The 25815-nt window shown below is 66.1% G+C and overlaps 2 protein-coding genes across 2 annotated transcripts in view; one reads left to right on the forward strand and one right to left on the reverse strand.

Moving 5' to 3' along the window:
* The first annotated feature begins 842 nt into the window (after positions 1-842).
* PTPN23 (protein tyrosine phosphatase non-receptor type 23) lies at positions 843-14333 on the forward strand. Its single transcript, XM_030943153.1, is given in 28 exon segments — positions 843-1001; positions 1704-1786; positions 3347-3460; positions 4346-4422; positions 4528-4577; positions 5058-5189; positions 5516-5596; positions 5995-6126; positions 6290-6337; positions 6551-6607; positions 6762-6820; positions 7192-7271; positions 7709-7823; positions 7950-8015; positions 8119-8264; positions 8774-9082; positions 9488-9642; positions 9723-9874; positions 10107-10286; positions 10443-10789; positions 10884-11302; positions 11364-12389; positions 12515-12696; positions 12851-12955; positions 13266-13281; positions 13283-13417; positions 13501-13614; positions 13690-14333. Coding segments are annotated over 28 exon segments (5013 nt in total). The 5' UTR covers positions 843-917; the 3' UTR covers positions 14239-14333.
* A 62-nt stretch (positions 14334-14395) lies between these two features.
* Positions 14396-25815, reverse strand: part of SCAP (SREBF chaperone) — a 61085-nt gene continuing 49665 nt past the window's right edge. The window contains 14 exon segments of the mRNA XM_030971501.1: positions 14396-15609; positions 16302-16508; positions 17087-17167; positions 18206-18234; positions 18935-19042; positions 19045-19071; positions 19762-19844; positions 20448-20533; positions 20881-21030; positions 21032-21434; positions 21530-21645; positions 22394-22589; positions 23450-23620; positions 24576-24976. Of these exon segments, the coding sequence (XP_030827361.1) occupies positions 15364-15609; positions 16302-16508; positions 17087-17167; positions 18206-18234; positions 18935-19042; positions 19045-19071; positions 19762-19844; positions 20448-20533; positions 20881-21030; positions 21032-21434; positions 21530-21645; positions 22394-22589; positions 23450-23620; positions 24576-24976 (2304 nt within the window). The 3' untranslated portion in view covers positions 14396-15363.

The following is a 25815-nucleotide window of genomic DNA, read 5'->3' on the forward strand; positions in this document are numbered from 1 at the left end:
CTGAGATTCCCCAGGGGAGCAGGAGCCCACCCGTGTCCCCAGGGTCACCTGGGCTTGCTGTCCCCATGTCCCAGGCTCAGATGGCCCCATTTCCCTGAACCCCAGTGTCCCAATGTCCTTGGGTCCTGGTGTCCCTGAGCTCACCTCCTGTGTCCCCAGTCCCCGGTGCCTGACTGGGTGGCTGCAGAGCCGGGACAGGGATGCAGGGACACGCTGGCTGTGGGGCAGGGCGCAGTTCCCAGCTGAAAGCAGTGACCCACGTGTGCTCCTGCAGGGATCCTGGAAGCTGCTGAGGGGCTGCTGGGGTACCAGAACCCATCGAATGGCTCCGTTAGTGCCTCAATTAAATTAATGTATCAGTTAATTAACAGAGCAGATGGTTACATTAACGGGTGAAATGCATTACTGGAATATTGTAGGATAAGCTCCTGTTGATCTGTGTTATTGGAGCAGCCCTGGGGCAGGACGAGGTGTGCCTGGGACCACTGAGGCGTCCTGGAACCCCAAATACCCAACCGGGGGGCCGCGGAGGTGGGGAGAATGGTAATTAACGGGGTAATTAATTACAGCGCCCCAATAGGGGAGCCTTGCAAGGGCTGGGCATGGCCTGTTGCCATAGCAACCGCCCCGCATCCGGGGCGGGGCTTCTTCATGACAACATCCGTGTCCTCCAGTCAGAGGGCGAGGCGTCCCCATGGCAACGGCGCTTGCCCCGCCCTGTGTGGGCGTGACCGCACGTCACCCCTTCTTAGGGGCGGGGCCGTGGGAAAGGCGCGAGGGGCGGGGCGTCGCCATGGGAACGAGGCCGGAAGTGTCGCGCGGACTCGGTGTCCCGTGAGCCCCCGCGCGCGGTTCCGGCGGGCCGGGCCGGGCCGTGCCGGGAGCGGGGCCGGGATCGGGCCGGGAGCGGGGCCGGGATGGAGGCCGTGCCCCGCATGCCCATGATCTGGCTCGACCTCAAGGAGGCCGGGGAGTTCGCCTTCAACGCCGCCGTCAAGAAGGTGGGGCCGGGCTCGGGCCTGGGCGGGGCGGGGCCGGGAGGGAACCGGGGAGGTCCCGCTGCCTTCGGGGGGCCCAGGGCAGGGGGAACGGCGGGCGGGATGCCTGGGGGTCCGTGCAGCCTGGGGCTGGAGCTGGGGGTTTGGATCGGGGCGGGCAGCGAGGGACGGGAGGACGGGACCCCCCTGCCCGGGGCCACCGGGGGCTGGCACCGTGTCCGTGCCACCCCGCGGGGGCCCGGTAATTAATTAGTCACTTAATGAACGGCTGGAAACAAGCGCCACCCCGTCCGCCGCTTCCTGTGCCACAGAATTTATGGATGGGGAGAACTGGGGGGTCCCCAGCGTTGTGTCGCTCCCCCCGCGGTTCTGCGGGGGACACGGGTGTCCCCTGGGGGCGTCACCAACACACCTTGGGGCCGAGGGGACCTTCCCTTCGCCCTTTAGTCCCTTTTCCAACCTCAGCCGTTCCCCGATCCCATTCTCCGAGCCGTCCGTGGGTGTCAAACTCCCCGGTGCCCGGCGCGGTGTCCCCGGTGCCCGTCCCGGTGTCCCCGGTGCCCGTCCCGGTGTCCCCGGTGCCCGTCCCGGTGTCCCCGGTGCCCGGCCCGGTGTCCCCGGTGCCCGGTGCGGTGTCCCCGGTGCCCGGTGGCCGCTCCGGGGCCGGGGGGCGCTCCGGGCCGCTCAGCCTGTCCCGTCTCGCAGTTCGTGCTGAAGAACTATGGGGAGAACCCGGAGAGCTACAACGAGGAGCTGCGGAAGCTGGAGCTGCTCCGGCAGGTGAGGGGGCACCCTGGGGGCTCTGGGGCGGCCCTGCCGTCCCCCCGGGCCGGGGCTGCCCGTCTGCCCGGCCTGTGGCCCAGGAGCAGCCCGTGGGTGATCCCGGCGATCCGGGGGCACGAGCTGCTGGCTGGGGGCGGCAGGGACACTCCTGGTGCTGGCCCCGGGGGGCCCAGACAGCCCCCGGCCGGCGCTGGGATTCCTCCTGAGGCAGGAGGCCGGGAACCTTCCCCCTGCTGCTGCTGTTCCCTCCTGCCCCGCTGTGCCCCAGGATGGCTGTCCCAGCCCTGGGAGCTGTGCGGGGGTGCAGAGCCTCAGTTCCCCACCCCGCTCCCCCCCATCCATGAAGGGGCTCCCCCGGGCTCGTTTTTGGGAGCGCTGAGCTGTTCCCGAGGCTTTCCAGGAGCCCTGCCCCATCCCATGCTGCTGCTCGGCCTCCCCTGCAGGACAGCTCCTGTTCCTGCCCAGAACGTGTCCCCTGAGCCTCCCCCTGCTCTCCCTGCTCCTGTTCCTGCCCAGAACGTGTCCCCTGAGCCTCCCCCTGCTCTCCCTGCTCCTGTTCCTGCCCAGAACGTGTCCCCTGAGCCTCCCCCTGCTCTCCCTGCTCCTGTTCCTGCCCAGAACGTGTCCCCTGAGCCTCTCCCTGCTCCTGTTCCTGCCCAGAACGTGTCCCCTGAGCCTCTCCCTGCTCCTGTTCCTGCCCAGAACGTGTCCCTGAGCCTCCCCTGCTCTCCCTGCTCCTGTTCCTGCCCAGAACGTGTCCCCTGAGCCTCTCCCTGCTCTCCCTGCTCCTGTTCCTGCCCAGAACGTGTCCCCTGAGCCTCTCCCTGCTCCTGTTCCTGCCCAGAACGTGTCCCCTGAGCTTTCCCTCTCCTGTTCCTGCCCAGAACGTGTCCCTGGCCTCCCCTGCTCCTGTTCCTGCCCAGAACGTGTCCCCTGAGCTTCTCCCTGCTCCTGTTCCTGCCCAGAACGTGTCCCCTGAGTCTCCCCCTGCTCTCCCTGCTCCTGTTCCTGCCCAGAACGTGTCCCTGAGCCTCCCCTGCTCCTCCCTGCTCCTGTTCCTGCCCAGAACCTCCCCTGAGCCTCTCCCTGCTCCTGTTCCTGCCCAGAACGTGTCCCCTGAGCCTCTCCCTGCTCCTGTTCCTGCCCAGAACGTGTCCCCTGAGTCTCCCCCTGCTCTCCCTGCTCCTGTTCCTGCCCAGAACGTGTCCCCTGAGCCTCTCCCTGCTCTCCCTGCTCCTGTTCCTGCCCAGAACGTGTCCCCTGAGCCTCTCCCTGCTCCTGTTCCTGCCCAGAACGTGTCCCCTGAGCCTCTCCCTGCTCCTGTTCCTGCCCAGAACGTGTCCCCTGAGTCTCCCCCTGCTCTCCCTGCTCCTGTTCCTGCCCAGAACGTGTCCCCTGAGCCTCCCCTGCTCTCCCTGCTCCTGTTCCTGCTCAGAGCTCACCTCCCCTGCAGGACAGCTCCTGTTCCTGCCCAGAACGTGTCCCCTGAGCTTCTCCCTGCTCCTGTTCCTGCCCAGAACGTGTCCCCTGAGCCTCTCCCTCCCCTCCCTGCTCGCGAGCTTCAGCGTGCGGGACTTCGAGGGCTGCAGCACCCTGCGCAAGTACCTGGGGCAGCTGCACTTCCTGCAGAGCCGCATCCCCATGGGACAGGGCCAGGAGGCGGCCGTGCCTGTCACATGGTGAGGGCTGCGCTGGGATGGGATGGGCTGGGCTGGGATGGGATGGGATGGGATGGGGGATCCAGGGTGGGATGGGATGGGATGGGATGGGATGGGGGATGGCAGGGTGGGAGGGGATAGGATGGCGGATCTGGGATGTGGTGGGGGGCCAGGATGGGGGATCCAGGATGGGATGGGGTAGGATGAGGTATCTGGGATGGGGGATCTGGGATGGGGTGGGATAGGATGGGGTATCAGGGACTGGGATGGGGGATCTGGGATGGGATGGGATGGGATGGGATGGGATGGGATGGGATGGGATGGGATGGGATAGGATGGGGGATCTGGCACAGGGTGGGGGGCTGGGATGGGGTATCTGGGATGGGATGGGATGAGATTGGATGGGATAGGATGGGATGGGGGATTGGGATGCAGGACTGGGCTGGGATGGAGGATCTGGGATAGGATGGGGGATCTGGCACGGGGTGGGGGCTGAGATGTGGGATCCAGGATGGGGATCTGGGATGGGGGGCTGGGATGTGAGGCTGAGCCAGGCAGGATGTGGCCATGCCCATTTCCTGGGAGAAGGCTGCTCCAGGAACCCCCTGGGAGTGTGGTCCTGCCCAGGGTGGCATTGGGGCATCCCAGGAACGCCTTGGGGATGACAGTGTCCTGCCTGGGGTGGCACAGGGGTGGCCCAGTGATGTCCTGGGAATGTGGTCCTGCCTGGGGTGGCACAGGGGGATCCCAGGGCACCTTTGGGGAATGGGGTCCTGCCCTGGGGAGCCCCTGGCGAATGGGGTCCTGCAGAGGGGGTCCCAGGGACCCTTGGGGAATGGGGTTCCCAGTAATTCCTGCTCTTGGGAGAACCCCTGGTTGCTCCCTGTCCTGTGCCCCTTCCCCCAGGACTGAGATCTTCTCGGGCAAGGCGGTGACGCACGAGGACATCAAGTACGAGCAGGCCTGTGTGCTCTACAACCTGGGTGAGCCCCCTGAGTCCAGCAGCCCTGGGGCTCCCTGGCCCAAGCCCCCGTTCCCAGGGGCGTTGGGGTGTCCCTGCCCCGCTGAGCCCCCGCCTGTCCCCGCAGGAGCCCTGCATTCCATGCTGGGAGCCATGGACAAGCGCGTGTCCGAGGAGGTAAGGGCCCCTCAGTGCCAGCTCTGTCCCTCTGGGGCCCTGGGCAGTGCCAGCTGGGTGGGACAGGGCAGGGACCGTCCCTGTGCTGGGCACTGGGAGGAGCCTGGAACCTGTGGGGTTTGGGGTGTGCAGGTTCAGCACACTGAGGGGCTGGAGCAGAGCTGGGGAAGGGGGAGCACCAGCAGGGGACACGAGGGGACAGCTGGGGGCTCAGGCTGTGCTGCCAGGGAACAGGACAAGAGGGAACGGCCTCCAGGGCAGGCTCAGGTGGATATTGGGAATGTTCCTCCTGGAAAGGGCTCTCCAGCCCTGCCCAGCTGCCCAGGGCAGGGCTGGAGTCCCCATTGCTGCAGGGATTGAAAAGCCCTGTGGATGTGGCACTTGGGGACATGGTCAGGGGTGGCCTTGGCAGTGCTGGGGGCTGGCTGAACTCTGTGATCTGGGAAGTCTTCTCCAAAGCCAACAATTCCATCCCCTCAGGGCATGAAGGTTTCCTGCACCCACTTCCAGTGTGCTGCTGGTGCCTTCACCTACCTGCGGGATCACTTCCCTCACTCCTACAGCGTGGACATGAGCCACCAGATCCTCAGCCTCAACATCAACCTCATGCTGGTAGGGACTGGGGGCACTGGCACCCCCCCAGTGTGTCTGTGAGGTTGGTGTTCCCCATGTGTCCAAGGGCACAGGGCCCCAGTGTCCCCCAGGGGCTCTCTGTGGGCTCTGGGCTCTCTCTCGGGGTGGGGGGAAGGAGGTTTTGGGGGGCACTGGGGGATCAGGGAAGGCTCAGTGCCATTTCTGGGCTCTCCAAGCATCCTCAGGGCTGCTATTCCCTGTGCCACATTCCCTTGGGAAAGGGGCTGGAGGCAGTGGGTCCTGCCAGGGGTCTGGGCTGTCCCAAGGGCTGGGGACACTCAACATTCCTCTCTTGTCCCTGGCAGGGGCAGGCACAGGAGTGCCTCCTGGAGAAGTCCATGCTGGACAACAGGAAGAGCTTCCTCGTGGCCAGGATCAGTGCCCAGGTGAGCTCCAGGAGCTGCTCCCAGCACAGCCCTGCTCCCCCTGCTCTGGCATCAGGAGCTGCAGAGGGACTTGGGGCAAGGGCCTGCAGTGACAGCACACAGGGAATGGGAGTATTGGGAGGGAATTCTTGGCTGTGAGGTGGGTGAGGGACTGGGATGGATTTCCCAGAGCAGCTGTGGCTGCCCCTGGATCCCTGGCAGTGTCCAAGGCCAGGCTGGATGGAGCTTGGAGCAGCCTGGGCTGGTAGCAGTCCCTGGGTGTGGTCCCAAACACATCCCTGAGTTCCCCCCAGCCATTCCTGTGGGTGATCCAAGTCCTTGGGCTGGTGCTGGTGATTCCCCTGCCCTGGTTCCCCTGGCCCTGGGATTCTGGAGTTCTCCCCTGTCCCTCTCCACAGGTGGTGGATTACTACAAGGAGGCCTGCCGGGCCCTGGAGAACTCAGAGACAGCCTCGCTGCTGGGCAAGATCCAGAAGGACTGGAAGAAGCTGGTCCAAATGAAAATCTATTACTTTGCTGCTGTGGCCCACGTGAGTGAGGGGGAGCTGGGGCTGGGGGGCTCTGCCCGTGCTCCTGTCCCACCTCAGGGTGCTCCTGCCAGCTCTGGAGCAGCCTGGCGGCTCCCGGGGGTTTTGCTCCCCCTCTCAAAGCTCTCCCTGGAGTTACAGAGCTCTGATCCCAGTTTTCTTCCAGCTGCACATGGGGAAACAGGCTGAGGAGCAGCAGAAGTTTGGGGAGAGGGTAAGTGGGGCTGTGTCATCCCATTTCATCCTCTGCAGCCTCTGGATCGGGGTCCTGGGAAGGGGCTGGTGTCCTGGAGGAGGTTGGGTATCCACAGCTGTGTCCTGTGTCCTGCCAGGGCCTGGGTGCCGTGGGAGGGCCGTGGGGAGCTCTGGCCCTGTGCAGAGCCAGGGCAGTGCCCCCCGTGCCAACCCCAGCCCCTTTCTCCCACAGGTCATCTACTTCCAGAGCGCTCTGGACAAGCTCAATGAAGCCATCAAGCTGGCCAAGGTGTGTCCTGCCCTCTGGGGCTGGGGGCTTCCCCCTCCCAGCTGGGCCCAGGGCTGCAGGAGGAGCAGGACTGGGGTCGGTTCCAGGGGCTCTCCAGGCCTCTCTGATCCCATTGGGAGCGCTCAGACAGAAATTGCCACTCTCACTCCCACAGGGCCAGCCTGAAACCGTGCAGGAAGCTCTGAGGTTCACCATGGATGTCATTGGTGGGAAGTGAGTCTGTGGGGCCCCCCGGGGTGTCTCCATCCTTTTCCAAGGGTTGGGAATGTTGGTGGGCAGGGAGCCTGGGGAGCGTTCCCGGTGTCCTGACGTGCAGAGCCCAGCACTGCCCCAGGCCCCATGGATGGATGGATGGCTGATGGATGGATGGATGGAGATGGATGGATGGATGGAGATGGATGGAGATAGATGGATGGATGGATGGATGGATGGGTGGGTGGGTGGGTGGATGCATGGATGGCTGGCTGCTGTGGGAATTGCTGGAGCAATGCCAGGAGAGCCAGGGGAGCTGAGCCTGTTGGGAGGGAGCTTAGGGAGCCAGGAATGCCACCTGCTCCTCTCCCAGCATCACTTCCCCTTTCCAGGTACAATTCAGCCAAAAAGGACAACGACTTCATCTACCACGAGGCCGTGCCCGCGCTGGACACTCTGCAGTCTGTCAAAGGTCAGGGGGGCTTTGGGGCCTCTGGGCACAGGGACCTGCTGGGATTGAGGGGAGCAGCCCTGGGCACAGGGACCTGCTGGGATTGAGGGGGCAGCCCTGGGGACAGGGACCTGCTGGGATTGAGGGGAGCAGCCCTGGGCACAGGGACCTGTTGGGATTGAGGGGAGCAGCCCCGAGGCACAGGGACCTGCTGGGATTGAGGGGAGCAGCCCTGGGCACAGGGACCTGCTGGGATTGAGGGGAGCAGCCCCGGGCACAGGGACCTGCTGGGATTGAGGGGAGCAGTCCTGGGCACAGGGACCTGCTGGGATTGAGGGGAGCAGCCCTGGGCACAGGGACCTGCTGGGATTGAGGGGAGCAGTCCTGGGCACAGGGACCTGCTGGGATTGAGGGGAGCAGCCCTTCAGGAGCTGTCCCAGCCTGGCTGTGTCCCTCAGGTGCCCCCCTGGTGAAGGCTCTGCCCGTGAACCCCACGGACCCCGCGGTCACCGGCCCTGACATCTTTGCCAAGCTGGTGCCCATGGCTGCCCACGAGGCCTCATCCCTGTACAGGTGTGTCCTGCTCAGCCCTGCACGGTGTGCCTGGGCTCCAGCCACAGCAGCATGGGCTGGAGCTGGGGCTGAGCCTGCTGGCTGTTTCCCTGCACTCATGGGCTGTCCTGTTCTGTGCTGTCCCAGCGAGGAGAAGGCCAAGCTGCTGCGGGACGTGATGGCCAAGATCGAAGCCAAGAACGAAGTGCTGGAGTACGTGAGGGGCCCGGCCCTTCTGCCCCACGGGGTCCCGCTGCTCCCGAGCCTCTGGAGCGGGGACACTGCCACCCCTCAGGGGCCCCTCTGTGTCCCACAGCCAGTTCATGGACTCCATGCAGCTGGACCCTGAGACCGTGGACAACCTGGACATGTACAACCACATCCCGCCCGTGCTGATGGAGAAATGCGCCGCGCTCAGCGTGCGCCCCGACACCGTGCGCAACCTCGTCCAGTCCATGCAGGGTGAGGGGGCTGGCACTGCTCCCTGGGGGCTGGCACTACTCCTGGCTGGGGCTGGGGTCCGTGGGGGCTGGAACTGCTCCCTGCCTGGGGCGGGGGTCCCTGAGGGCTGGCACTGCTCCCTGGGGGCTGGCACTGCTCCTGGCTGGGGCGGGGCTGGCACTACTCTCTGCTGGGGCTGGCACTGCTCCCTGCTGGGGGCTGGCACTGCTCTCTGCCTGGGGCTTGGGGCCTGGGGCCAGCATCATTCCCAAGGTGTTAGGAATGTTCCCACCGATGGCTGGTTCTGTACTGGCATCAATTCCTGAATCCCAGAGCATTTTCCCTGTGGGATGGGAGGGGGGATGACCCCAAGGGCAGGGGTGCCCAGCACCCCAATGCCTGGGCTGCCGTGTCCCTCCTCTGGCCGCCCACAGCCGGCTTTATCCCTGGAGCTGCCGTGTCCGTGCCTGGCTGCAGGCCTGGGGCAGGCAGGAGGTGGCCCCATGCCCACCACCCCCCGTGCCCCCCAGTGCTCTCCGGGGTCTTCACCGACGTGGAGGCGTCGCTGAAGGAGATCCGGGACCTGCTGGAGGAGGACGAGGCGCAGGAGCGCAAGCTGCAGGAGCTGCTGGGGAGGGTCCCGCCGGCCCCCGCGTCCCCGCCGGGGCTGGCCGAGGTCAGCAAGGAGTGCTCCAAGTACCTGGAGCTGCACGAGAAGGCGAGTTTCACCAACACCGAGCTGCACCGCGCCATGAACCTGCACCTGGGCAACCTGCGCCTGCTCGGCGGCCCCCTGGAGCAGGTGCGGGCTGCACTGCCCACCCCCACGCTCTCCGAAGGTGAGTCCTGGCCTGGGGGTGGGAGTGTCCCCCCGGGCTGGGGGAGGCAGGGCTGTGCCCCTTGTGTCCCCCCGGGTTGGGGAGGCAGGGCTGTGCCCCTTGTCCCCCCTGGGTTGGGGGAGGCAGGGCTGTACCGCCTCTGTTCCTCCAGGGGACTGGCAGGGCTGGGGGAGGCAGGGCTGTCCCTCTCCATGCCCCCCTGGATGTCCCCATGTGTCACCTGGCACTGGCACCATCCGTGGTCAGCACGGTGGGGACTTGCCCGCAGGGAACATGCAGAGTGGGCCCTGTTTGGGGACAGAGGGGACAGAGGCTGTCCCAGCCAAGGCCGGGCTCTGCAGATCCCACCCCGCGGGTTCCTGGGGTTCCTGGGACGGCCCCGCCCTGACCCCGCCCCACCCCCAGACGACAAACAGGTGCTGCAGAACCTGAAGCGGATCCTGGCCAAGGTGCAGGAGATGCGGGACCAGCGGATGTCCCTGGAGCAGCAGCTGCGGGAGATGATCCAGAAGGACGACATCACCACCTCGCTGGTCACCACCGACCGCTCCGAGATGAAGGTGGGCCTGGGGACACCCCTGTGTCCCCCTCGGGGACCGCTCTGTCCCACAGCCCCGCAGACCCTCCCGTGTCCCCGCAGAAGCTCTTTGAGGAGCAGCTGAAGAAGTACGACCAGCTCAAGGTGTACCTGGAGCAGAACCTGGCTGCCCAGGAGAACGTGCTCAAGGCCCTGACCGACGCCAACGTCAAATACGCGGCCGTGCGCAAGGCCCTGGCCGAGGTGGAGCACAAGTGAGTGGGGAGGGGGGTCTCAGTGCCCAGGAACAGCCCCCACCCCCCTGGGACAGGTGTGGGGCCACCACCTGCTTCTCCTGTCCCGCCCCACTGCTGGGGCTGTGGTGGCTTTGTGCTGTCCTTGTGCCCATCCCCGTGGGAACCGGAGGGTCCCACAGGTGCCTGGAGCTGGGTGCCCACCTTCACCCTGGCACTGCGTCCTGCTGAGCCTCTCCGTGCCCTGTCCCAGGTGGAACACGACCGTGCAGACCCTGGTGGCCTCCTACGAGGCCTATGAGGACCTGATGAAGAAGTCCCAGGAGGGGAAGGATTTCTACACGGACCTGGAGGGGAAGGCGGCCAAGCTGCTGGAGCGGGCACGGGCCGCGTGCCAGGCCAGCGAGGCACACCGGCAGCAGCTGCTGGAGAGGTGGGTGGGCACAGGCAGGGGGCACAGAGACCCCTTGTGGGGAGAAGGGCCCTGGGAGCTGTGGGTGGTGGTCTGTGGGCACAGGGAGGGCTCCTGGTGCCCGGGGGGCAGTGGGGGGCAGCACCCAGCCCCACACTGAGCCCCCTGTCCCCCCAGGGAGCTGAAGAAGCAGCCGCCCCCCCGGCCCACGGCCCCCAAGCCCCCCCTGCAGAAGAAGGCGCTGGACGAGGCCGGGGGCCCCGAGGCCGCCGAGCTAGGCTCGCTGGTGCTGCAGGAGCTGCCGGAGGAGCTGCGGAGCCTCCCCCCGGAGCTGCTGCCCGCGCCCCTGGCCCAGCTGCCGGCCCCGGCGCTGGCCGCCCTGGCGGGGGCTGCGGCCCGCCGAGCCCTACCTGCTGCCAGGGGGTGGCCAGCGCCCGCTGCCCCCCCTGCCCCCCACGCCGCCCTTCCCGGGGCACTACCGCCTGCCCGCGCCTGCCGCCGTGCCGGCCCTTCCCCGCCCCGAAGTCCCGGGCAGCTCCTGCAGCCCTCGGCCCCGGCCGGGCCCGCCCCGCCGCCCCAGCTCTTCCCGGCCCGCCGCTGATCCAGCGCCCGGCTCAGCCGCCTTCGGGGGCCCCCACGGCCGCCCCGCGCTGCGTCCCCCAGCACGGGGCCCTGCCGGCCCCGCCTACGGCCTGGGCCAGCCCGGCCCGGCCCCCGCCCCGCTCCGCCCGCCCGTGCCGGGGGCAGCGCCGCGGGTGCCCAGCCGGGGCTGGGGGCCACAGCCCCCGGGCACCCGCCCGGCCACCACCACGGTGGACAGCGTCCAGACGCCCATCTCCAGCTGCTCCGTGCCCCCCGGGGCCCCTTCCTGCCCCCAGCGCCCGGGGGCCCCGGCGCCCTTCCCCTACACGACGGGGAGTGCAGCCCTTCGGGGCGCCGGCCCCGGCCCCCTTCCCCCGGCACAGCCCCCGCCCGCCTTCGCCCAGGGCCCGCAGCAGTTCCCGCCGGGTCCCTTCCCTACCCCGGGCCGAGCCCAGGCCCCTCTGCCCTTCCAGCAGCCCCCCGAGGTGCCCCTGGCGCCCCGGCCCAATTCCCCAGCAGCAGCAGCAGCAGCAGCGCTTCCCGCTCGGGGGCGCAGCTGCCCCGCCGGGCCCGGGCGCAGCCCCGCTGCCCCCGCAGCTCTACCAGCTCCAGGAGCAGCTGCCCCGGCGGGCCTGGCCCCGCACCGGGGGCCGTGCCCTTCCCCAGGCCCCCGCCCGAGCGGCCCCCCGGCGCTGGGGGCTCCAGCCGTTGCCCCCGCGTCCCCGCCCTGCCCTTCTGCCCCAGCCCGGCTCCCCCGGCGCCCAGCTGCCCCCGGCACCATGGCCCTGGGTCCCCCGCTGGTCCGCCCCGCCCAGCCAGGCCCCTTCTCCCGGGCGCTGCCGGGCTCCGTGGTGTCCCGGGCCCGCTGGTCCCGTCCCCGCGCCCGTCCCGTCCCCGGCCCTGCCCATGCAGCCCCGGCGCGCGGCGCCTCCGGCGCTGCCCCCGCCCGGGCCCAGCGGAGCCGCCGTTCCGCGGCAGAGCCCCTGCCCGCCGACCTGCTGTCGTCCAGCCCGAAGCCAGCCCGGCGGCTCGGCGCGCCCGGGGGCTGCTGCAGCCCACCAAGGCGGGGCGCCAGGAGGGGCAGCGGCCCGGGCCGTGCAGCTCATCGAGCCGACCGATCGCAGCGGGGCCCGGAGCGTCCGGCGGCTGCTGGCGAGCTGGAGCGGTTCCGCGGCCTGGCCGAGCGGCTGGAAGCGGCCCGCGCCCGGCGGCGGCTCCGAGCTGGACGCGCTCTGGAAGGAGCTGCAGGAGGCGCAGGAGCGCGACGCCCGGCAGCGCTCCATCGCCATCGCCCGCTGCTACTCCATGAAGAACCGGCACCAGGACATCATGCCCTACGACCGCAACCGCGTCGTGCTGCGCTCGGGCAAGGACGACTACATCAACGCCAGCCGCGTGGAGGACCTGTCCCCGTACTGCCCCGCGCTCATCGCCACCCAGGCCCCGCTGCTCGGCACCGCCGCCGACTTCTGGCTCATGATCTACGAGCAGAAGGTGTCCGTGGTGGTCATGCTCGTGTCCGAGCAGGAGCTCGGACAAGGTGCGTTCCGTCCCTTGCCGGGTGCAGGCCGGCCGGGCGGGTTCCCGACCCGGGGACGGGACCGCCTGCCCGGTGCCCTGCGGGGCCCGAGGCTCCCGGGCCGTGCTGACGGCCTGTCCCGCGGCAGAAAGTGCTCCGGTACTTCCCGTCGGAGCGGGGCCAGCCCGTGGCGCACGGCCCCCTGAGCGTGGTGCTCACCAGCCTGCGGGTGACCCCCACGCACGTGGAGCGGATGCTGACGCTGCAGTACCGGGACCAGAGCCTCAAACGCACCGTGGCCCACCTCCAGTTCACCTCCTGGCCTGAGCTGTATGTGGGGGGACAAAGAGGGGCTCCAGAGGTCCTGATCTGCGGGGGCGGTTCTGGGACCTCGGCTCTGGGAGTGGGGAGGGTGTTTGGGCAGCCCTGACCTGTCGGGGGGTCTGAGTGCGAGCCCCCAGCGAGTGTGTGTTCCCCACGCCAGGGGCCTGCCCGACAGCAAGGGGAGCCTCCTGCGCTTCATCCAGGAGGTGCACGGCCATTACCTGCACCAGCGGCCGCTGCACACCCCGGTGGTGGTGCACTGCAGGTGAGCAGGGCTGGAGTGGAGAGAGGGACCCCCCTCCTGGGGTCTGTCGCCCCCTTCGTTCGGGGGTCTGTCGGGGGTGTCTCAGGGTGTCTGTCAGGGCTCAGGGGTCTGTCCCGCTCAGGGGTGTCTGTCAGGTCGGGTGTTCCAGGGCTCAGGGGTGTCTGTCCCTGCTCGGGGTGTCTGTCACTGCTCGGGGTGTCTGTCAGGGCTCGGGGGTGTCTCTCAGGGCTCAGGGGTGTCTGTCCCTGCTCGGGGTGTCTGTCCCTGGGGCGTCTGTCGTCGGGGTGTCTGCCCTGCTGGGTCTCTGCAGCTCAGGGGTGTCGCGGCTCGGGGGCGCACGCTTTTCTGCCTCGCTGGACGCCCTTCGCCTGCTAGGAGGTGGAGGCCGGGAACGGCATCCCGGACCTGGCGCAGCTGGTGCGGCGGATGCGGCAGCAGCGCAAGCACATGCTGCAGGAGAAGGTACTGAGGTGGGCTGCGGCCCCGGGGGCGTGGGGCGGCACCCCCGGGCCTCACCATGTCCTCCCCTCCCCTGTCCCCTGCAGCTGCACCTCAAGTTCTGCTTCGAGGCCGTGCTGCTCCACGCCGAGCAGGTGCTGCTGCGCCACGGCGTGGGCGGCCCCAGCCTGGCCAAGCCCCCCAACAGCACCTCCCCCAAGGTGGGTGTGGGGGCGTGCCGGGCGGTTTTGGGGAGCTCTGCCGCTGCCGGGGCTCACGGGGCCGCTGTCCCCCAGCTCTACTTCCAGCAGGACCCCCAGGACCTGGTGCTGGGGGGGGACGTGCCCATCAGCTCCATCCAGGCCACCATCGCCAAGCTCAGCATCAAACCGGGGGGCCCCAGCGCCGAGCCCGGGGAGGGCTGGGGGGCGGATCCCGGCCCCGCTCCGGACCCCGTGGAACCCGAGGTGCCGCTGGCCGTGCCCGACGGCCTCGTGGATGGCGTCGGTGCCCCCGAGCCCGAGCCCCCCGCCCCGAGGCCGCCCCTCCCCGAGGCATCGGGTGACGCTGAGAGCAGCAACCACGTCGGGGGGGAGAGCCCCGAGGGGCCGGGGGGGCCGCCGGAGCCCCCCGCTGCCCCCCCGGCCTCCTCCTCCTCCTCCCTGGAGCTGCTGGCCTCGCTGACGCCCGAGGCCTTCAGCCTGGACGCGTCCCTCAAGGGCAAGCAGCGCATGAACAAGCAGAACTTCCTGCAGGCACAGCCGGGCGAGGGGCTCCGGGCGCCCCGGCCCAGCGACGACCCCCTCAGCATGCTCGACCCCCTCTGGACCCTCAACAAGGCGTGAGGGGGGCGGGGGCCCCCCGGCCCCCAGCCCCGCTTTGTTTGACTCCAGGTAGAACTGACTTTTTCAGCTCTTTGCTACTAAAATAAAGCGAGTTTATCTGCAGGGCCGGGCCCTGGTGCTGGCGGAGCGGGGGGTCAGGGCTGGGCCAGGCTCGGGTTAGTTCCGTTTAATGGATGTTCTGCACACGTTATAAAACACGATCGGTACAAAAAGCGTCCCCTGTACAGCACAAAGGTACAGCTGGGCGAAGGCCACCCGCGGGGGCTGGGCCGGGGTCCCGGGGTTCCCCCCCGCCCCAGGCCGGCGCCGCCTCTACAATCAGCGGGGGTCGAGAACAGGCGTCATGGGCGCTTCGGGGCAGGGCGGGCCGGGAGCCGCGGGGCTGCAGCGGGGCCCGGCCCGCGCTCGGGGGAGCGCCGGGGCTGCCCCGGCCCTGGCTGTGCACGTTGGTCCCGCTGTGCCCCGCTCGGCTCCCTCCCCAGCGCCTGCAGGACGGGGCGAGAGCTCCGCCCGCCCCCAACCTGAGAAAAGCCTCCTCTGGCCCCGCAGCGGGAGGAGGAGGAGGAAGGGGAGGGGAGGAAGGTGCTATTGCTGCAGACGGGGCGCGGGAGGGAGCCGGGCAGGGCGGCTGTGCCAGGGCACGGCAAGGGCAGCGCTGCCGGGGCTGGGCCCCCGCGCCCCCTGCCCCAATAAATAACTATTTACAGCGTATAAATAAATAGAGTGGGGGCAGCTGCGGCCCCGGGCGGGAGCGGGCGGGCCCTGCCGCGCCCTAAGGCACGTGGGGGCCGAGCCGCGCCCGGGACGGGCCGGTCCCGGTCCCGGTGCTGGCCGAGGGCTGCTCTGTGTCCCGGGGCGGGACAGCCACCGCTGTGTGTCCGGCCCGGGAGCCACCACGCTGTCCCCGCTCTGCCCTGTCCCGCCCCGTGTCCCTCCGCACCATCGCGCTGCCAGGGGCCCCGAGACCGCTTGGAAGATTCCGGACCGGGGCGAGCAGAGGAGGGCGGCGGCCGCACCCCGCTCGGTGAGCGGAGCCGCTCCGGCGGCGCGGATGGAGGCACGGAGCCCCGGCCCCGGCCCCTCTCCGGCACAGCCCCCAGCCCCGCCTCAGTCCCCTCCTCCTGCTCAGTCCAACTTCTCCAGCACCGAGGGCACGTAGACCAGGCTGAGCTCGCTGCCGAAGTTGCAGACGATGGCGGCGTTCTCCAGCACCAGGATCTGCCGCGCCGGCTGCGACTCGTTGCTCTTGCCCAGGTAGACGGTCTGGAGCAGGTCCCCGTAGCCGATGTCCCAGAAGGACACGCAGCCCTGGCCCCCCGTCACCAGCAGGTTGTCGGAGATGATGCCCAGGCTGGCGCCGCAGCCCAGCTCCTGCGGGACACAGGGTGAGAGCTGAGCTCCGGGGGTGGAGAGATGAGCTCCGGGGGCTGGAGGGCGGGACAGAGGGCAAGGGCTGAGCTCCGAGGGCTGGAGTGGGACAGAGGGCAAGGGCTGAGCTCCGAGGGCTGGAGCAGGGCCGAACCGGACCCGGCCTGACTGGAGCCCTTGCGTGGGACAGGGAGGCTGTTCCAAGCGTGTCCAGCTGGAACAGTGGCTCCGCAGCCTCCAAGTGCAGCTGAGGTGTCTGCAGGGTCTGGTGGGGGGCCTGGAAAACCCAGGAGGACCCCTGAGGGTGTGCAGTAGAGCTGGGAAGGGGCTCAGCCTGGAGCAAAGGAGGCTCAGGGGGCCCTTGTGGCTCTGCACAGCTCCTGCCAGGAGGGCACAGCCGGGGGGTCGGGCTGTGCTCCAGAGAACAGGGACAGGAGCAGAGGGAATGGCCTCAGGCTGGGCCAGGGGAGCTCGGGGGACATCAGCAGGAATTTCCCCATGGAAAGGGTGATGAGACTTTGGAAGGAGCTGCCCAGGGTAGCAGAGCAGTCCCCTTCCCTGGAAAGATTTAAAAGCCCTGTGGATGTGGCACCTGGGGACACAATCAGTGGTGGCCTTGGCAGTGCACGGGGTTGGTTGGTCTCCGAGGGTTTTCCCCCCCGAGCAATTCCTGGTTAACCCTCCCCAGGTCCCACCTGCTGGATGGAGTAGAGCTTGACGCCCGAGCTGCGGTCCCAGATGCTGATGACGTCGTCCAGGCCGCTGCTGATGACGCAGGAGGTGGTGCAGGTCAGCGAGGTGACGTCCCCGCGGTGCGCGAACATGTGGCTGACCCGGCTGCCCGTCAGCACGTCCCACAGGCAGATGGCCCCGTCCTGGCCACCGCTGGCCAGCACCATGGTCTGCAGGACAGCGGGGCCGTGTCAGCGCCAGGGCACACGCGCTGCCACCCACGCTCCCGCTGCAGGAGGTGAGTGAGCGGGGCTGCACCCCGGCACTGCCAGCCCAGCGCTTCCCTGCCTGTTCCCTGTGCCTGAGCAGGCTGGGGGACAGAGCCCAGGAACCCCAGTGCAGAGGCACCCGAGGTCACCTCTGTGCAGTGGGAGAGCACCTGGGGGCACACGCTGCTGTGGGGAGCACACTGGGGACCCCCACTCCTCCTGGGGACTGGGGGCAGAGCCTCCCTGGGGGCTCAGGCCCCGCTTCAGGCCTGCTCAGCCCCAGCTGGCAGTGCAGGAACAGGGATTCCCTGCTCCAGAAGGACAGAAAAGCAAGAGATCTCCCGGGAAAGACTGCTGAGCTCACAGTGAGCTGGGGGAAAACTCTGGCTTGGCCAGAGAGAGATGGAGGGAGCCAGGTGGGTGCCTCCAGCTGAGCCACCTGCTCAGGGATGGGAGCAGGGATGGGCTGAGGTGTGATCTCCGGGTGGGCTCAGGTACCAGCTCAGGTGTGAGGGCTCAGGCCCAGCAGCTGCCCGTACCTGGTCGATGTACACGGCCGTGATGGCTCCCGAGTGGCCCTGCAGGGTGAACAGGCAGCACGAGTCCTCCAGCCGGAACACCTGGGGCAGGAGAGGCCCGAGTGAGGCTCTGGGGCCAGCTGGGCTCAGGGTGGTGCCACCTGAGCTCCCCATGGCACAACAGGTCCCACCGGGTCCCACTGTGGCACGGCCAGAGCCCGCCCGTGGTGCCACGGGGTGCTGCTGGGCAGGTCATGGCTGGTGGGCAGTGCCAGGGTGGTCACAGGGCAGTCACTGCACAGCTGAAGGGGAGAGGGAAGAGGGAACAGCCCAGAACCTGGGTCTGCCACTCAGGGAATGTCACAGCAACCTCATGGGATGCTCCAGGCTGGGCACACAGGAGCTGGAAAGGCCCTGGGGTGCTGGTGGATGTGACCAGCTGTGCCCAGGTGGGAAACAGGCCAGTGGCTCCTGGATTGTATCAAACCAGTGTGGCCACAAGACCAGGGCAGGGATTGTCCCCCTGTGCTGGCCCTGCTGAGGGGCCCCAATTCCGGGGGGCTGCTTTGGGAAGACCTGGAGGGGCTAGAACATGTCCAGGGAAGGGAACAGAGCTGGGGAAGGGTCTGAAGCCCCAGGAGGGGCTGAGGGAGCTGGGAAGGGGCTCAGCTTGGAGAAAAGGAGGCTCAGGAGGGACCTTGTGGCTCTGCACAGCTCCTGCCAGGAGGGGACAGCTGGGGGGTGTCGGGCTGTGCTCCAGGGAACAGGGACAGGAGGACAGGGAGGTTTACATTGGATATTGGGAAAACTCCCTCATGGAAAGGGTGGTCAGGCATTGGAAGGGGCAGTGGTAGAGTCCCCATCCCTGAAGGGATTTTAAAGCCATGTGGATGTGGCACTTGGGGACATGGGTTAGTGGTGGCCTTGGCAGTGCTGGGGACTGGCTGGACTCGACAGTCTTGAAGAGCTTTCCCAGCCTCAGTGATTCTATAATTCTTTGAAGTCACCCATTCCCCGGCAGGAGGGTCCCACACTCAGCTCAGGGTGACACTCTGGGCTCTGTCCTTGGACTGCTCGGTGAACAGACCCCATGGAGCTCCCAGCTCCGCCTCCCTGCCCTGCTGTCCCTGTCCCACTCACCCTCAGGGTGTGGTCCTGGCTGCCCCTCCCTGCCCTGCTGTCCCTGCCCACCCATCCATCCACCCATCCATCCATCCATCCATCCATCCATCCCATCCATCCATCCACCCATCCATCCATCCATCCATCCATCCACCCATCCATCCATCATCCATCCATCCATCCATCCACCCATCCATCCATCCATCCATCCATCCATCCATCCATCCATCCATCCACCCATCCATCCATCCATCCATCCATCCATCCATCCATCCATCCATCCACCCATCCATCCATCAGCCATCCATCCATCATCCATCCATCCATCCACCCATCCATCCACCCATCCATCCATCAGCCATCCATCCATCCATCCATCCATCCATCCATCCATCCATCCATCCACCCATCCATCCACCCATCCATCCATCCATCCATCCATCCATCCATCCATCCATCCATCCATCCATCCATCCACCCATCCATCCACCCATCCATCCATCCATCCACCCATCCATCCATCAGCCATCCAATCATCCATCCACCATCCATCATCCATCATCCATCATCCATCCACACCATCATCCAATATCCACATCATATACAATATACCCATCATCCACCCATCCATCATCCATCCAATCATCCATCCATCCATCCATCCATCCATCCATCCATCCATCCATCCATCCACCCATCCACCCCTGTCCCGCTCACCCGCAGGGTGTGGTCCTGGCTGCCGGTGACGAAGGGCGGCAGCGCCGGCGGCGCAAGCGTGTATGGGTTTGTGGTGTGCGCACGCCACGCTGTGCGTGAGGCGCCAGCGCAGCCCCGCGGCCCCGCGCTTCAGCGGCGCGGCGGCAGGCTGCTCCTGCCCGGGCCACCTGCGGGACACACGGGCCTCAGCCGGGCACGGGCACCTCGGCGGGGCACAGAGAGGGGGGTCTGGGTGCTGGGCTTTGGGGAATTGGGGCCGGTACTGCAGTGAACCCTCTGTGCTAAGAACAGCTGAGTGAGGCCTCAACAGGGTCACACTGGTCTGGGATGGAAGAGCCCTTAAAGCCCATCCAGTCCCACACCCTCCTGCCAGGGGCAGGGACACCTTCCTCCACTGTCCCACTTTGCTCCTGGGACAGCCCCATCCAGCCTGGCCTTGGATGCCTCCAGGGATGGGGCAGCCACAGCTTCTCCAGGAAATTCACTCCAGTCCCTCGCCACTCTCCAGGGAAGAATTTCCCCCCACTATCCCATCTGAATCATCCCCTCTATTCTGCTCAAAGCAAAGGAAGCCCCTGCTCTACCCAGCCACCCCCATGGGCCCCTCTGGGCTGTGCTGTGGTTGTGCTGAGGGCTCCATCCCAGGATGGAAACAGAGAGAAAGGAGACAGAAGTGGAAGGAGCAAAGGGCAGCATGGGGATGGTGCCCAGCACAGGGAGCTCCCTCTGCTCAGCACAGCTCTGGGTACTTCTGGAGCAGCTACCACCAAAGCTGAGGGGGCTGTGAGGAGGACTCAGCTGTGAGGAGGGGAAGGCAGGAGCCCAGGGCAGCACACTGACATTCCAACAGTGCTCACCTCGGAACTGCAGGTGATTCAAGGACGTGTGTGTCTCCAGAGAGAAGAAATCCAAGGAGCCATTCAGCCGGGCAGCCACGATCCTGAGGGACAGACATGGGGCTGAGAGAGGCCCCTCCCTGAGCCCCAAACCTGGACACCCCCAGGCCAAGCACAGACCAGCCACCCCTGGCAGGAGGCTGCACAGAGCTGGGCTGGGGCACTGGACACAGCTCTGAATGGACAGGACAATGGCAGTGCCTCTGAACAGCAGCGACCCAAAGGTGTCCCAGCCCTGGACATTCAGCTGCTGGCAAGACTGAGGGCTGAAGAAGTGGCTGCTGGAGCATTCCTGGAGCCAGGAAAGCTGGTGAGAGGGGGATTCTCAGAGGATTAGGCTGGATGTGAGGATGGATAGCAAGCAAAGGTGGTTGGGCACTGAATGGGCTCCGCTGGGAATGGTGACAGCTCCAACCCTGCCAGAGCTCAGGAGTGCTTGGACAAAGCTCCCAGGCACAGGGTGGGGTTGTTGGGGTGTCCTGGGCAGGGCCAGGGGTTGGACTCCATGATCCCTGGGGGCCCCTTCCGGCTCAGGACATTCCATGACACTGATTCCAGGGAAGAGACATCCCCGCCAAGCCTCTGCTGCCAGGAGCTGCCGTGGAGGTTGGGGCTGGGGATCTCCCAGCACCTGCACAAGGAGTCACCTGTTGTTGAGGAAGACGAGGGCGGTGATGCCGGATTGTCCTTCATCATTGCTGCTGCGGAGGGTCCCCTCGATGGCATCCCACACCTGGGGAGGAGGGGTCACTGCGGTGACACTGGCCACAGGAGCACTGGGCACAGGGGATCTGGGATCCTGAACAGCTCTGTGTGCCCTGCTCCCGGCCCCTGAGCTGAGTGAGCAGTCACAGCTCCCTGTGCCATGCTGCCAGGCTGTGCGACCTCCTGCCTCCCATTACTGCAACCCTGCTCCTCATCTCCACCTCCTGTTACTGTGTCCCCACTCATCTCCAACTCCCATTACTGCATCCCTGCTCCTCATCTCCACCTCCCATTACTGTGTCCCCCTTCACCTCCCTGCTCCTGTGTCCCTGTTCCTGATCTCCGCTTTCCCCTCGCGGTGTCCCCACTCCTCACCTCCAGCTTCCCGTTACTCCTGCCAGCCACGATGAGGTTCCCCTGCAGTTCCAGGCTCCAGATGGAGCTCTCCAGGTCCCCTCCCCAGGACGGAGGGGGTGAGGATTTGTCACAGCCCGCGCAGCTCTCGTCCCCGCCGCAGCCGCCCTGCGTCCCGCCGCCAGGCCGGACGCGTGCCGCCGCTCCCGCAGAGCCCGGCGGGGCCGAGCGGGGCCGGGAGCCCCGGGAAGGTCCCGTTCCTGCAGCCGGAGCCGCCGTGCTCCTCGTACACCTTCCCCACCAGGCTGCTGAAGTCGTAGCCCGAGTCCTTGCGGCGGGCGCCCACGGCCCGCAGCCGCGGCCCGGCTTCGGCCGCCTTGGCGTGCTCCAGGAAGTTGGTGTCGATCAGGGAGGTGAGGTCGGGCTGGTCACAGAACAGGGGGGGCTGGGGGGGCCCCAGCAGCCGTTTCAGCTGGTGGCTGCTCTCAAAGGAGTCCTCCAGGCCGTTCTTGCCGTCCGGGCTGGGATCCCAGCCCTCCTGGTAGTCGAAGACGCCGCTGCTGTCCCTGCGCAGCCTGGAAGGAGGGACAAAGCTGAGCCCCTCGCTGGGGGCTGCCTCCCGGGAGCACTGCGGGGCCGTGGGGACATGGGGACACGGCCAGGGCCCTACCTGGGCTTGGGGATGACCGTGAGGCAGTCGCCCGTCTGCGCGTCCCACACGCGGATCTGCCCCACCAGGCAGCAGCTCACCAGCAGCATCCCGTCACTGGCCAGGCACTCGATGTCCTGCCAGGGGAAGGACAAGCACAGCTCAGTGGGCACCACCGAGGCCTCTGCGTCCTGAGCACAGCCTGGTGTGCCTGCAGAGCTGCAGAGATGATGGACTTCATGTCAAAACTGGCTGGTTTAGGGACAGTGAGGACATGGACGTCCCTGGAAGGGTCCAAGGCCAGGTTGGACGGGACTTGTGGAAGGTGTCCTTGCCATGGCAGGGGTGGCACTGGATGAGTTTCAAGGTCCCTTTCAACCCAAACCATTCTGGGATTCCAGGATCTCTGCCCAGAGACCTCAGTGTGCACTGCACTGCTGCAAATCCAACAGACTCCACCTGTCTTGCCTTCCCTAAAAAATTCCATCCCAGTCTGAGGACAGGATCAGGAGCAGAGATACAGCTTTGCTGGGAGACACAGCCCAGCACTGCAAACTCGTCTGTCTGAATGCCCAAGAGCTTTGTTTCATCTCAGAACAGGAAGGATCCCAGACTCATCCTGGCTGGAAAATCCCTCCCCGAGCACTGAGTCACACCTGTGACTGATCCTCCCCTTTGTCACCCAGCCCAGAGCCCCGAGTGCCACATCAGCTGTCCCCTGGAGCTCAGCAATGTGGAGCTATCCCAGCAAAGCAGGGAAAGGAAGCCAGAGGCGGTGATGGTGGAACTGCAGCCAGGCAGCCCCAGGAGGAGACGAGAGCGTGCTGCAGGAATTTCATGCCCCAATAACCTTTCCTGAGGTATTGCCTGCTGAGCTGGACGTACCATGAGGTGTCCCCTGAGGACCAGGGGCACGATCTCAGTCTCAGGGGGCGAGTAGCCGTAGTCATCGCAGGGCAGGTCCCCGCGGCGCCGCCGGCCCGGCCCGTTCTGCCCGTAGTTCTTGGGGCACAGCACCCGGTACAGGCAGAACAGCAGCAGCACCAGCAGGATGCCCGATGCCAGGCCCAGAGCAGCCACCCTGGGGGACACACAGAGACAAGAAGGTAAGGAAATAAACTCCAATTTCTAGTCCATACATAGATTTGGGGAGTTCTGTGCCGGGATTACTCATGTGCTTGTCTGAGTTTCTCAGCTGAGAAGGCTTTTCCACAAATTACAGAGATTTGTTGGAAATTGAGGGGGGTTTAATGGGAAAATGACAATTTCCACATCACAAGATTTTGAGGCTTTTCAGTAAGGAAAGTAATGAGCAACTAAGATTTTAAGAAAACACCAGCTGGGGATGGGATAACAGTGTGTTCAGCACGTGCAGATTCAGGCAGGGGTTGTGAGCTGTTGTCTCCACAGAGAGGGAAGCTCCTCGCACCAGAGTTTGATCTGACCCCCAAATAAATCATTATCAAATTATATCCGGGTGGTGGCTGCCCCTGGATCCCTGGAAGTGTCTAAAGCCAGGTTGGACACGGCTTGGGATAGTGGAAGGTGTCCCTGCCCATGGCACAGAGTGGGACTGGATTGGTTTTAAGGTCCCTTCCAACCCAGACCATTCTGGGGTTCTATGAAATCACAGTTAAACCCCCAAATTGACCTCCTGTCCTTGTCACCCCGTATTGCAGCAGGAGCCCTGAGGGCCTCCATGCACAGCCCATTCCTGCCCTCAGTGATGGAAAACTTCGAGGATACATCAATTTCCCTTTGCACTGGAGCATCCCCAGCCCCCCAAGCTGCTGCTTGGCACTGGAGCATGCCCAGCTCTGGCACTGCAGCTTCAGGAGCTTTCTGGTCTCCCAGCAGGGAGAGGAGCCCTGAGGAAGCAGCCTGAAGCAGCCCTGTTCCCCGCGGGCTGAGGCAGGCTCAGGGCCGTGACAGACACTGTACTTGTACAGGGTGACGTCCTGGTGGCCGCGGGGCTGCGAGCCGCGCTCCGGCCGCGGGGCCGCGTCCAGGAAGGGCTGGGAGCGCCGGGCCTCCTGCGGGTGCCGCATCTCCAGCGCCTCCTGCGGGTTCAGGTACAGCGTCACGGGGATGGCTGGCAGGATGCTGATGTACCTGAGGGGACAGGGACAGCGGCTCGGGAGGGGCGCAGGTCACTGAGCAGCCACGGCAGGAATCAGGGTGCCTTCAGCGCACAACTTCAGGTGCTCCGAACTAAAGATCTCCTTGAAATATTCTCCTCTAAAGCTATTCCCCAGGTTTTAACCCTTCAAAGAGCCAAGAGAAATGAAGTCTGATGAGATCAAGTGGATCCCATGAATTCAAGCCTGGTTTCCTGTGTGCTGCAGGCTGGGAGGTCTCACCAAGAAGCGCCTTTAGCTCAGCTGTCTCTTCCTCACATGTACTATTTCCATCCCTTACAGATGATTGTATCAGACAGTTGTGGAATTACTGAGGTTGGAAAAGCACTCTGACATCATCAAGTCTGACTGCTCCCCCAGCACTGCCAAGGCCACCACTAACCCATGGCCCCAAACCCCACATTCACACAGCTTTTAAATCCCTCCAGGGATGGGGACTCCACTACTGCCACAGAACCATTTTGGGGAAGGACTCTTCTCAATATCCACCCAGACCCTACCCTGGCCCAGCCTGAGGCCGTTCCCTCTGCTCCTGTCCCTGTTCCCTGGAGCACAGCCCGATCCCCTGGCTGTCCCCTCCTGGCAGGAGCTGTGCAGAGCCACAAGGGCCCCCTGATCCCCCTTTTCTTGCTTTGCAAATTTGAAAACCTCAATTCCAGGACGAAGGAAGGCAGAAGACACCAAGCACATAAACCACCCAGGAGCAGAGTGGAACAGCCCTGATTCCCAGAGGAACAGCCTGGAGGGTTGTGAGCTCTGCCCACCCCATGGGCCCTGCTCAGCAGCTCCTCCCACACACAGCTGGAATGAGCCCCATGGAACCAGGTTATGTGAGGTGGGAGCACCAAGGACAGAAGCAAGACAAAGCCCTGGGGTCAGGTGCCAGCTCCCCGTGCCAGTGGCACTCCATGCCAGCCCACTTCACTTGCCTCTTGGCCAGGGTGATGTTGTAGTAGCTGAAGAGGGCTGGCCAGTGCCTGAAGGAAAGCTTCCTCCAGATCTCCTCATCCTCTGCTCCCCAGGTGACCTGTGCCTCTGTTCCCAGCTCCAGCTGCCCGTTGCCCCTGCCCTCGGGGCCCCAGGGCTGCTGCTCCGGCTCCAGCCGCGCCTTCTGCTCCGTCCGGTTCTCCGACAGCTGCACGGGCTCCGAGGGGAACACGGACAGGTCCAGCTTGGGGTCCCCAGCGGGCAGGACCCCGCCGGGAACGGGCATGGCGGGCAGGCCTGCGTCCCCCAGGGGACTCTGCTCCGTGACCTGGGACGTGAGGTAGGTGCGGAGCCCGGCGGGATCCGTGTACAGCAGGATTCCGATCCAGATCACTGTGCCGGCCTGTGCAGGGTGAGACACAGCTCCCTCAGTGCCACCTCCCTGTCCCCTGCCCGAGGTGACCCATGGCACCCCAACCACGGGCACCCCTCATTTCCTGCAGCCTCACTCCCAGCACTGTTTCTTGGGGACAGGGAGGTGGCACAGGGGGGACATTTGGAGCGCTGCCCAGCACACCCAGAACCTGGACCCCACTTTTCCATGATCCATATGATGCTCAGACCCCAACTTCTCTCCCCAAATACACAGCAGGAAGGGGCTCCCTGCTGGCAGCTGGGACCAGCACGTCTGGCACCTCCAGGCAGGCCTGGGAAGGCTCAGTTTGGGTTTTGGGGTCCACAGTCCTGCAGGACCCACTGCTCTGGGACCATGGGGCCACTGAACTCCGGCATCCCATGGGAACAGGACATGGAGCTGTGTCAGGCCTGGCAGGGGTGGGTGGCTGGCAGGGTGGGCAGGGCTGCCAGCCTGGCAGGGGCAGCTGCCCAATGGCCTGGGCAGGGGTGACAGCTTGGCTGTCTGGGTGCCAGCCCAGTGGTCTGGGTGCCCCCCTGGCAGTCTGGGTGCCATCCTGACCATCTAGGTGCCCCCCTGGCAGTCTGGGTGCCACCCTGGCAGTCTGGGTGCCATCCCAGCTGTCTGGGTACCATCCTGGTGGTCTGGGTGCCCAGTGGGGCAGACAGGGGTCCCAGCCCAGTGGTCTGGGTGCCCCCCTGGCTGTCTGGGTTGCCTTCTGGCTATTTGGGTGCCACCTCAGCTCTCTGGGTGCCATCCCAACCATCTGTGTGCCCCCCTGGCAGTCTGTGTGCCCCCCCAGCAGTCTGTGTGCCCCTGGCAGTCTG

This window comes from Camarhynchus parvulus, chromosome 2 (assembly GCF_901933205.1).
Source record: "Camarhynchus parvulus chromosome 2, STF_HiC, whole genome shotgun sequence".
Taxonomy (NCBI): domain Eukaryota; kingdom Metazoa; phylum Chordata; class Aves; order Passeriformes; family Thraupidae; genus Camarhynchus; species Camarhynchus parvulus.